The following is a 12,816-nucleotide window of genomic DNA, read 5'->3' as shown; positions in this document are numbered from 1 at the left end:
CCGTTTATTGAGTCCTAATGTGTTTTTCACCCCCCTCCTTGTGATACTCGACACAGAGACAGTCTGCATTTGTCACATTCCCATGTTGTCTGAATCCCTCAAAACCAATAATCACGTGATTTTGGAAGTGGAATGATGCCCATGTATATAAGATTTTATTTCATCTGGGCAAGGGTCTTCCCAATCTGTTTTTATCTTACCGGAATGTGACTGTTTGAAGGCTGCATTGTTATATGCGCAATAGGCTATGTCACTGAATAGTTTTTCTCCTCCTAACATACGTAAAAAACAATCTCTTTCCCCTCATACTCTTTCCGAATTATGTGCAGGTTCAACATCATCCATTTAATCATTCGGAGTAACGAAACGTAATATTTGTGTTACCTGAATTGCCGTGGCATTGCCATCAGGTCCGATTTATCGATATTCGTTTTCATTCATATCACTGTTATCACTAAAATTATCTTCGTTGATACATTATTCAATCTTTAAAAATTCACATGCACCCCTACTCAAGGATTCTGTGTCATTTTTTCGCCCATATTCAGCTCAGTTTCAATATACACGATATTCAATCCCGCCGTGTTTACGAACGAAACAGCTGACCCCCGCTCGCAGAAGTTCAAGACCGTTGCCTAGGCAACGTCAAGACGGATTATCTCTCTTCCTTTATTCCCTAAGACTTGTAGATTGCACTGCGTGTTCATAAATGCCTTATAAACACTTCACTGGTGAGAAAAATAAAAAAACTATCGCACAGATCGCAGACGAATGCAGATAATGCAGCCAGGCGCTTTCGGGCGCTAAGGACCGGAAGGCTAAATGAACAGTCGGGCGCTTTCGGGCGCTAAGGGCCGGAAAGAGTTAAATCAGACTCATTGTGAGGGTCAGAAGATTCTTGATATTTGGTCAATAAGTTTGTACTTTAACCTGTAGGTCAATAAGTTTGTACATTAATCTAGGTCCATCAACATCATCTTGTAAAAACTGGTTGAATATTCCCCATACTTGAATTTAATCCCATTTGAGGTTGTAGGACCCCAACATCTAAATGAACCCCCGTACCTGCCTTGACCGGCCTGCGGAATACTTCAAATTTAGTGCGTAGCCCAATTTGATACGTTGCTGTGAGAGATTCTCAAAATATGAATGAAACTTGCCAGCATACCTCTGAGAGACACTTCATTTCTTTATATTTTGAGAGGCTTTGTAAAGCAAATAGCAAGAGAGGCTTCTAGAAAGAAAATGGTGCCTGATCTTGGCATGACCATTAGAGAGAGTTCAAGTTGCCATGTTCTGGCTACATTCATTGTTTCCTGTCTATCGATAAACTCAAATGAATAAGAAACAATGTTAAGTTCAATGGTCCACCCAATCAATATACCTCACTTTACAAGTGAAAAAACTTCTTCTTCTTCTTCTTCTCCTTCTTTTCCTACCGCTTTTACCACACCTGTGCGAACTGTGTCGCACATGTGGATTCGGCCTTGTTTTACGGCCGGATGCCTTTCCTGACGCCAACTCTATATGGAGGGATGTAATCACTATTGCGAGTTTCTGTGGTGGTTGGTAGTGTAGTGTGCTGTGTGAATATGAAGAGGAGAGTGTTGAGTCAACACAAATACCCAGTCCCCAAGCCAGAAGAATTAATCATAGCAATTAAAATCCCTGACCTGGCCGGGAATCGAACCTGGGACCCTCCAAACCGAAGGCCAGTACACTGACCATTCAGCCAACGAGGTGGACACTTTACAAGTGAAACCTATTTAATATAAAAACATATTAAACATATCGTGGGTTCTTCTGTTTTTAAATTACTAGACAGCAACAATGAGCAATTGTAATCTACTACGAGACGTTATAGCTGATGAAGTCTCAAATGAGACGAAACATTTATCTTTATGTTTTTATGTTTATGTTTTTATATTAAATAGTTTTCAGTTGGAAAGTGAGGTGTATTGATTGGGTGGACCATTGAACCTAACATTGTTTTTTAATTTAAACTGTCTCAATATGGATCTATATGATGAAGTTCGTAAATTGTACTAAACTCAAAGGATGTTTAAAATACCTAGACTTGTTTACGGGCGACTCGTAAAAGCTTGGTGTCGAAGTGTAGGGAATGTGATTTAAGAGAGGAAGAAATTGAAGAACTAATGATTCCTGGAGATGGTTTTCCGTGGTTTTCCATTTTCACACCAGGCAAATGCTGGGGCTGTACCTTAATTAAGGCCACGGCCGCTTCCTTCCAACTCCTAGGCCTTTCCTCTCCCATCGTCGCCATAAGACCTATCTTTGTCGGTGCGACGTAAAGCCCCTACCAAAAAAAAAAAAAATCCTGGAAGTGTCGTAGAGCCTGCGGAGGATTCCTAGACTTGTTTACGGGTGACTCGTAAAACCTTGGTGTCGAAGTGTAGGGAATGTTATTTAAGAGAGGAAGAAATTGAAGAACTAATGATTCCTAGAGTGTCGTAGAGCCTGCGGAGGATTGTCCTGGTCAACATTCCATTCACTATTAGAATCAATTTAATCACTATCACTTGATTGATCATGTACAGTCACGTTCCGGGTAATTCATTGTCTGAGGCGGAATCGGCACTTGATTAGCCACATCCAAGACTGGAATCGCTGTCCACAAAGTCCGAAAGCACTTGACTCTTCATTGATTACCTATATGGCTGTCCGCCTCTGTAGCATAACGGTTAGCATTATTAGCTGCCGTCCTCAGTGGCCCAGGTTCAATTCCCGGTACTGCCAGAAATTTAAGAATGGCAGGAGGTCTGGTATGTGGTTGAAATGGAACTTGCAATTTCCCTCCATTGGGGGTGTGCCTGAAAAGAGCTGCACCACCTCGGGATGAGGACACGACTTAACTTAGCTATACGGCTGTTTATTTTTCATAGTCATCATCACCGTCATCATGTTTACTTGTGTGCTTGCCATTGTTGGTATACTTTTTCCAGTATGCTAGATTTTAGAATTTCAGCTTTTTGACACCACTGCAGGTATTTTAAAAACAAAATGCATTTCTTGGTTCTTGTATTATGTATGTCTCTCCACTGTTCATTTTTACTCCATTTGTAAACTTGTGGTAATAGGAATAAGCAAATTTTCTAATACCAGGCGAGTTGGCCGTGCAGTCAGGGGCGCGCAGCTATGAGCTTGCATCCGGGAGATAGTGGGTTCGAACCCCACTGTCGGCAGCTCTGAAGATGGTTTTCCGTGGTTTCCCATTTTCACACCAAGCAAATGCTGGGGCTGTATCTTAATTAAGGCCACAGCCGATTCCTTCCCACTCTTCTTATCCCACCATCACCATAAGACCTATCTGTCTTGGTGCGACGTAAAACAAATAGCAAAAAAGGCTCTAATTTTTATTTTCCTGAATAAATTATTTTAATTAATAAAGTGAAGAATATATTTCATAATGATCTGAAAATTACCATAGGTTTAGATGACTATGCACTTCCTAATTAAGTTTTGCTTTCATATCTTTAAAAATAGAGGCACTTTTAGACTTCACCTTTACATTTTCGGCTGGCACTAAAAGGGTTAAAATGCCATTTAACACCACCACCATGTAAATAATGTATTTAAGGAATCTTGGGCCATTTAGTACTAAATTTATGTTGTCCTTTGTAAGAGCGCAGCAGGCAGACCCCAACGACCATCTAGCGGAGTATTACCTGGCCTTGCAGCGTGCCTACGGCTGTCAGGTGAGCGACGCCATGAGCCACGTGAAGGTGGCGCTGAACCTACGTGGCGAGCACGTACCCTCGCTACACCTGCTGGTGCTGCTCCTGTCGGCTCAAAAGCAGTACGCCGAAGCTCTACAGCTCGTGGAGGCAGCGCTAGAGGAGTACCCAGACAACCTGAACCTGCTGTACGTGAAAGCTCATCTCGAGCTCAACAGTCAAGGAGGAGAGGTGAGACTGGCTTGTGATGTCTAACTTAGCTTGTTCTTGTCAAGTCATATATAGAAAGATAGGAACATTAAAGGAACACAGAACAGTGACTTGTCTTCAAATAGTTCCTATCTTTCTATGCACAGGGTTATTCAGCTATGTTGTCCACCTCAAATAACTTCTGATCCATTAAACATATACACATTCTCTTTTAAAATTCTTAAATTGTATTAAGGGGCTCGTGAAACACTGTCCAATTCATCTCAGTCACTTACATAATAACCATGAAACTGGTAGCAGCTTTGGTTGTTTTTTTTAATGGGACTATACTAATTTCACCCAATAGAACAACTAAGACTGGGCGAGTTGGCCATGCGGTTAGGGGCAATAGAAAGCCACTAGAAAAAAAGAAAAAATGACAACTAAGAATCGGGTGACAAGTTCAGTGATGTGCTTATTTTGCAAATCCAACGAGTGCTTTTGGAGAATATTAAAGGGTTTCCTATGTGGAGGCATTAGACATTAGACTCGCTGTGATACTGCATAATTCACGCCTTGTTGATAAACATGAATACCTCACCCTTATCTCGAGCGGGTCTCGAGAAACAGTGGTATGAAGTACAGAATTTCGGATTTACAAAACATTTGTTTTATTGATGTTGAATTGCAAAGAGACAAGATAACACAGTGAAATTGTAATACTTCAATTACTTTATTGTCTTTCTCTAGAGTACACAGTACCTGAAATGAAATCAGCAACTTGAAAATCCAATGAATGACATGATCATTGGAAATAATGGCTCTTTGGACCAGCTAACATGTAAGATCGATGTACTTACAGCACTGTTGATAAACTTAACCATAATAGACATTTGTATTTGTTCCTGACCTGACTGTTTAAAATAGTATATGTTTGGTCCACCTTGTCAATACACTTTTATCATTGAAAATCATTTATTCAAGCATGTTTCAGGAACGTAGTACATTCCCTTCGTCAGTGAGTTCCACTCAAAGAACAAAAACAGTTTAACAATTTATTTTGTTTGGCTCAAATTTTAAAGAAGTATCTATATATATAAAATAACTTGTCCTGACTGACTGACTGACTGACTGACTGACTGACTGACTGACTGACTGACTGATTCATCATCGCCGAGCCAAAACTACTGGACATAATGAATTGAAATTTTGGGGATATATTCATATTAAGATGTAAGTGCTCGCTAAGAGAGGATTTTTGGATATTCCGTCGCAAAGGGGGTGTAAAAGGGGGTTGAAATTTGAAAATGATTGTATCTATATCTCAAAACTTTAAAAGTTTACAGGTGTAAAAATTGGTATTTAGAATCTTCTTTAAAAATAAGGAAATACGTATTTTTTTGTTTTCAGAAAATCCCAATTGGAGGGGTGAAAAAGGGTGAGGAAGGGGTTGAATGCCTTCAATCAGGATACCGGTACTTACATCTCAGAAACTGAAGATTGGAAAATCCAATTAATGGGCGGATGAAAAGGGGGTGAATTTATAAAATGAGTGCACCTATATCTCAAAACTTTTAAAGTTTACAGGTGTAAAAATGGGTATTTAGAATTTTCATTAAAAATAAAGAAAAACGTATATTTTTGTTTTCGGGAAATCCCAATAGGAGGGGTGGAAAAGTGTGAAAAAGGGGTTGAATGCTTTTAATGAGGATACTTATATCTCAGAAACTGACGATATTACAGACCTGAAAATTGCTGTTTGGGATCTCCTTTAAAAATAAAGAAAGACGTATTTTTTTGATTTTTGAAAAATCCAATTAATGGGGGGGGGGGTTGGAAAGGGGGTGAATTTTAGAAATGAGTGTATCTATATCTCAAAACGTTTAAGTTTATAGATGTAAAAATTGGTATTTAGAATCTCCTTTAAAAATAAAGAAACACGTATTTTGTTCTTTTTTATAATCCCAAAAGGAAGGATGGAAAAGGGTGAAAAATGGTTGAATGCATTTAATGAGGCTACTTATATTTCAGAACCTGAAGATATTACAGACCTGAAAGTTTGTATTTGGGATCTACTTTAAAAATAAAGAAACACGCATTTTTTCGTTTTTGGAAAATCCAAATAATGGGGGGGGGGGTGAAAAGGGGGGTGAATTTTTGACATGAGTGTGTCTATATCTTAAAACTTTAAAAGTTTACAGATGTAAAAATTGGTATTTAGAATCTCCTTTAAAAATAAAGGAACATGTATTTTTTTGTTTTCTGTAAATCCCAATAGGAGGGGTGTAAATGGATGAATAATGGGTTGAATGCCTTTAATGAGGATACATATATCTCAGAAACTGAAGATATTACAGAACTGAAAATTTGTATGTGGGAACTCCTTTAAAAAAGAAACACGTATATTTATTTGTTTTTGGAAAATCCAATTAATGGCGGTTAAAGAGGAGTGACAAATTGGGGTGAATTTTTTGAAAGACTATATCTACAGAATATCTGTGAAACGTAAAATGTTACAGACGAAAAAAGTGGGCATTTGGAATCTCCTGTAAATGTAAAGAAACATAGGTGATTTGTTTTTGGAAACTCCACTTAAGGGGAACTAAAAAGGGGTGAAATTTTAAAATGAGAATTTCTACAGTATATCTCAAAAACTTAACATGTTACAGAAGTGAAAAATGGTATTTTTTATCTCTATTAAAAACAAAGAAACGTGTATTTTTATTTTTGGAAATACCACTTGGGTGGATGGGGGGGGGGGGGGGTAAAAGTGACTGAAAATGGTGTTGAATTACTTTAATTAGGTTACTGATATCTCTAAAATGAAGATGTTACAGACGTGAAATTTGATATTTTGAATCTGCTTTAAAAGTAAGGAAACACGTATTCTCGGAAAATCCAATGAAGATGGGAGGGGGGGTGAAAAAAAACTGAAAAATTAATTGACTTAATTGTATGAGAATACGTACATCTAATAAAAACTAAAGTTGTTACAGACGTGAAAATTGGTATTTTTATCTCCTTTAAAACAAGGAAATACGCGTTTTCGGGGGGAAACCATCTTGGGGGGCGGGAGTGGAAAGGAGTTGAATTCCTTTCATGAGGACACATAAATCAAAAACTGAAGAAGTTAGAGTCGTGATAATTGGTATTTAGAAGATCCTTTATTATTAAAGAAACAAGTACTTTTGCCGGAAAATTCTCTTGGGGGGGAGTGTGAAAGGAAGTGAAAAAAGTGAATTATTTTTATGGGCATACTTATATCTCAACTTATATCTCAAAACCGAAGGTAATAGACCCGAACATTGGTGTTTGGAATCTCCTTTAAACATAAAGAAACACGCCTTCTTTTAATTTTTTTTGGGGGGGGGGGGGTAAATAAACTTAACGGCGGTGGGGTGTAAAAGGAGGTGAGACCAATTGTTTTTACTGTTCACAGTGTACTTATAAGGAGCCTCCGTTGCTCAGGCGGCAGCGCGCCGGCCTCTCACAGCTGGGTTCCGTGGTTCAAATCCCGGTCACTCCATGTGACACTCGTGCTGGACAAAACGGAGGCGGGGCAGGTTTTTCTCCAGATACTCCGGTTTTCCCTGTCATCATTAATTCCAGCAACACTGTCCAATATTTAATTTCATTTGTCATTCATCGATCATTGCCCTAGACGAGTGCTTCGCTAGCCGCCACAATTCCTATTGTCGCCGCTAGATGGGGCTTTATTCATTCCATTCCTGACCCTATCGAATGACTGGAAACAGGCTGTAGATTTTCGATGTACTTATTCTGATCATAAACCGATCATTTTTAATCTTTCCTGGGTTCGTTTTCAAAAGCCATTTTTTCTTCGGAGAACGTTCTTAGATTACAGTAGATTCTCCTGGCATATAAATAAATATTTAAACACCCTTGAAATAAACGATAGGAATGAGATTGACCATCCAATTGTTCACCTCTATAATAGGGTGTTAATGCACGGAAGTATATCATTCGTATCGCCAGAAATCCCTTACACTTGCATACGCGCGACAGTGGTGCTGGTCACATTGTCAACCACGACAGTGGCAGCAGATGTAATTTACCGCCAAGTAGCGGTCTTGCATCTTGCTATGGGGTGCAGAACATCTATAATAATAATAATAATAATAATAATAATAATAATAATAATAATAATAATATTCTGGACCGTCGTCAAATGTGCGGACCGCGCTGGAAACGGGTCCTGGACGGGTAATGACTAAGAATGCAGTCCGGCCGTGGGTTCAGTACCTCCAAGGCACCCAAGACCACACCACGCCGGATCTCCTGAAGGATTTGATCCATATTAAAAATGCTTATAGAAAAAGATGGGGATCGAGCTCGATAGCTGCAGTCGCTTAAGTGCGGCCAGTATCCAGTAATCGGGAGATAGTGGGTTCGAGCCCCACTGTCGGCAGCCCTGAAGATGGTTTTCCGTGGTTTCCCATTTTCACACCAGTCAAATGCCGGGGCTGTACCTTAATTAAGGCCACGGCCGCTTCCATCCACTTCCTAGGCATTTCCTATCCGATCGTCGCCAAAGACCTATCTGTGTCGGTGCGACGTAAAACAAATAGCAAAAAAAAAAAAAAAAAGGCAAAGATTTAGGGGCCCAGCTGATCAGGTGGAATACCTGGACCTAGCCCGGGAACCATGACATCGATTGCTGGAAAGAAAGATTGAAAAATGGGAGGAAACTTGCCGTAATCTATTAGAAAACGAGTCGGATCGCGAATTTTGGCGGATTCTCTCAGAAAGAGGCGAATTATATATAAAACGTTAAGCATTCAATTATAAATTTCAGTATAATACCGTAGCAAAGCACGGGTATCTTGCTAGTCAATGAATAAACAAACGTTAGTGGTATGTTAGGAAAAATTATCATTACATAAAACTTTAATATTTAGTTGATGTTGAGTGAGAATACAACAGGCAGTGGTCGAGTTGCGAATAAATTATGCTAGCATACACTACTGTTTAGGTAATGTGGTTCTGGTATTTTTAGGCCCATTGTTTCATTTTCCGCCCTTTTCAAACACTTCTGTCATGCAGGGAAATGTACAGTCAGTCAAAAAGTGGTTGGGGTATGTATGTTTATCACCAAGGCATGTGTCATGCATCTCTTTCTGTCTAATGCCTACATACATGAAACCCTTTAATATCTCCAAAATATTTACAAAATAAGCACATCACAGAGTAATGTGCAATAACGGACCATTTATATTGGTATCATCACAGAATTTGTCGCTTGATTCTTTATTGTTCTATTGGGTGAAATTAGCATAGTCCCATTTACAACAACAAAGTTTCTATGGGTTTCTTAGTAATTACGTATGTGATGGAGATGAATTGGACAATATTTTATGAGCCCTTAATACAATTAAGGAATTTGAAAACAGAATGTCTATATCTTCAACAGATCAGAAGATATTTGAGGTGGACAACATACAGTAGAAGTCCGTTATAGCGAGAATTCATAACGGCGAAAAATTTACTCGCTATAGCGGATTGTCGTTATATCCGATTTTTGTCTAAAAGTCGGAAAACCCTTCATGCACATAAAAATCGGTATGAAACGGCAATCATTTTGTTCAAAACTTGTATTTCCGTAGATGATATCCACACTACGGCTTACTTGTGTGTTATTTTTCGTAATCCGATACTACGTGAAAGTGTATGTTTAATTTCATTCTGAAAAAAATATAGTAATGTATTTTTCCGAATCCAAGATGAACCCGCACTTTTCCCTTCAAAAAATTTAAATCAGGCTCAAAAAGAAGTTTGTAAAATCATATGAATGCCTTGTTGTACATTAGGCCTACGCATTTTTAGACTATTTTTAGACACCGTACATTGACTTTCGTCACGCCGTATTTCTTTTTTTTTTTTTCTTGTAGCCGCACAATTATTCTTTATTTTCACGGGTTTAAGGACCATTAACTTAACATTGGCATCATAATACCGAAAAGAACTCGTTGAAAATTTTCCAGCAGTACCTATTCCATGCGTCTCTACAATACAACGATCCATCAGGAAATAATTCTTGCTGTCTATAAAACTGTTACTTTTACGCAGCGTCAGATATAACCGGCTACTGCTACTCGCACGACTCGCTTGTCGGGTTCGGCCAAATTCAGCGGCTAGCGATGAATAGGCCTAATCGCGAACGTTGAAAGTCAACAAACGAGTTTATTGCGTCACGGTATGGCCCTTGCGTTTTTCGTGCACATACCTCACAATTTCATCTTTGACTTCTTTAAAGCGTCCTTTTTGCGGACCACTGAATGAATTTTTTGTACAGTACCGGTACGCATTTTTTTTAGCTCTTTGTCTTCACGCTAATGCCAAATACTGGCTTTAGTTAGGCCTATGCCGTATGTTCTTGCGCCTGCACAATTATTTTACATTTTCGAGTGTTTAATAAATATCAACTTAAAATTGGCATCATAATATCGACTAGAACCCGTAGAAAATTTGCCGGCAATACCTTTTCCATGTATCTTTACAATACGACTAACCATCACGAAAATATTCCTGCTGTCTGTAAACCTTAATTTTACTAAGCGTCAAGTACAATAGACGCGTTATGACTGCCACTGAGTAGCCATGGCCTTTCTAAGAATTCGAAGGGTCGCATGGTTTGATGCCATTCTGCAGATTTGAGAAATACACAGGCACTGCATAACCGGTTGTCGCGGCTAGCGATGTGTAGTAAAGAGGCGGTCGTTTATTGTCAAAGAGTTCTGTGCTCGTGTGAAAAGAAGCAGCGTGGTTACCGCGGTAGTTGCCAGTGGTATCAATTAACTTACTGTTAGGCCGCGAATGCAACAACCCTTGAGTTTTCGCATGAGATTCTGAGAAAAAAAGTCTTGGATTTGGAAAAATACGATATCACTCCAGAGATTTCTGTGGCAAACACCTCAGCTTTCTTCTTCAGACAGCGTCACCTAATCTAACCGTACATGTAGCCTATCATGAAAACATATTTGAAACGCAGGTAGAGAAATAACCTCCACGCGAAAAATTTACATGTAATTAGCCGTAACTAGACGTGAGAAGATATGAAATATCCTCTGAAATCAGTGGTGTACTCTGCCATATCTTGAGGTGTATCACATTCTTACTTAATTTCCGTATATTACATTAAAATGATCGTTTATTTCAGTCTTTATTTTTAACGATTTAACAAACTGCTATCGGCCACGTTATTTACGCATTTATTACGAAAACATGTTATCCTCTTTCATTTCGAATTTTCTTTAAAGAACAGCAGTCGATGGGTGTTACTAATCAACTCCAACATCGCCTTTGAATGTCAACGAGAGAGATCGCAAATGCACAAAGCGAGAAAACTATACCGTACCGAAGATGATCGATCGCATTTTGTTGCAAACGTTCCAGTTTTCTTATTCAAACAGCGTCACGTATCCTAACTTAACCGTACTATACGTATGATGAAAACACACTTCAAGCGAGAGTAGAGAAACTATAACTTTCTCCCTATAAATTTTCATAATAGCCTTTCTGTAAATTAACCAGACGCGACAAAATATAAACTAACCTCTGAAATCAATTAAGTACTCTGCCATATCTCGAGGTTTATCCCATTCTTACTTAATTGCGGTATTTAGCCTCAAAATTAAGCGGTAGTTTAGTCAGCCTTAATTTTTTAACAAGTTAACAACCGTTATCGGACACGTTATTTATGCATTTATTACGAAAATATGTTCTCTTTCTTTTCGAATTTTCTTTACGGAACAGCTGTCGGCGGGTATTACTAATAGACTCCGACATTGCCTTTGAATGATGTAGATTGGTATCGCCTTCGAATGTAGACGAGATAAATCGCTAGTGCACATAGCGAGGAAACGATGCCAAAGGTAATCTATCGCATGCAATATCATCGCTGGGGTGTATAAATGTTGGTAACGGAAAAAATCGCGCGCGCTTAATCGCTTGTAATAACGGATGCGCCAGTGATAGGGTTCTCGCTGTAACCAAAGAACGATACACAGTTTAATATAGGAATTTTGAAGGGACAGAAAATTGTCGTCGCTATAACGGAGTTCTCGTTATGCCGTACTGGCTATAGCGGACTTTTACTGTAGTTGAATAACCCTGTATAACTTTATTTTCATCTCTTTGTTCCTTTCCATTACTTAGCTTATACTTGTTATTCCCTCATTCTAGAAATGTCTGAAGTCTATTTGTCAGTTAGGAGAGAGAGAGATAGGACAGGAATTTGTGCAAAGAATGGTTGCTGTAATGTTGAATTTAGAAGAAATTACGGATGGGTAGTTCACAAGCGATCTAGATCTTTTGAATGGTTCTTGTTAAAGAATAACTGAGCCGTGGCTCATAAAAAGTGAGTCATGGTTCTCCAGTGAGCCGGAAATTGTCTGCTCCATTTGGTTTCCCTCGCGGAGACTCCGCTCCCACTCTTTGTGACGGTTCTCAAATCTTGTTTGCTGTCTTTTCAGAGCTCAGCACTCCCGATTCCTTCTCGCGCCCTAGCCCTTTTTATCGGTTCTTGAATCAGGTTCACGGTCTCCAGAGCTTGACGTTTCAATTCCTTCTCCTGTTGGAGCTCCAGCACTTTGTGACTGTTCTTAAATCATGTTCTCAGTCTTTCCAGAGCTTAGCGTTCCCAATTACTCCCCTTAAAACATACAAATGCAATGGTATTGACAGTCAAAAACATGAGTTAATAAGTTTGTACAAAACTTGGAAGAAGACTTGGGAAAAGACCTAACCAAGCTGGTTGGTTTCCACTTAGAAATTGCTTGGTGGAATGTAGTTGGGGTAACTGGATTCTTTTAAAAAAATATGATGTGTAACACATGACTTCCTCTATCCCTCTTCCCCCCTTCCCTCCTACTAAACTTTATTACATTTAATTTGAGGGACAAAACGAAAATAA

At 39.0% G+C, this 12,816-nt stretch overlaps 1 protein-coding gene across 4 annotated transcripts in view; it reads left to right on the top strand.

Moving 5' to 3' along the window:
* Ttc7 (tetratricopeptide repeat domain 7) overlaps positions 1–12,816 on the top strand; it is a 173,361-nt gene that overhangs the window by 78,548 nt on the left and 81,997 nt on the right. For all 4 annotated transcript variants that reach the window (XM_068230173.1, XM_068230171.1, XM_068230172.1 and 1 more), the window contains exon 11: positions 3,644–3,926. In XM_068230173.1, the coding sequence (XP_068086274.1) occupies positions 3,644–3,926 (283 nt within the window). The remainder of the gene's footprint in view (positions 1–3,643; positions 3,927–12,816) is intronic.

The sequence above is a fragment of the Anabrus simplex genome, chromosome 13 (assembly GCF_040414725.1).
Source record: "Anabrus simplex isolate iqAnaSimp1 chromosome 13, ASM4041472v1, whole genome shotgun sequence".
NCBI lineage: Eukaryota > Metazoa > Arthropoda > Insecta > Orthoptera > Tettigoniidae > Anabrus > Anabrus simplex.
Note: the sequence above shows the minus strand (reverse complement) of the source record. Positions and strands in the feature narration are given on the sequence as shown.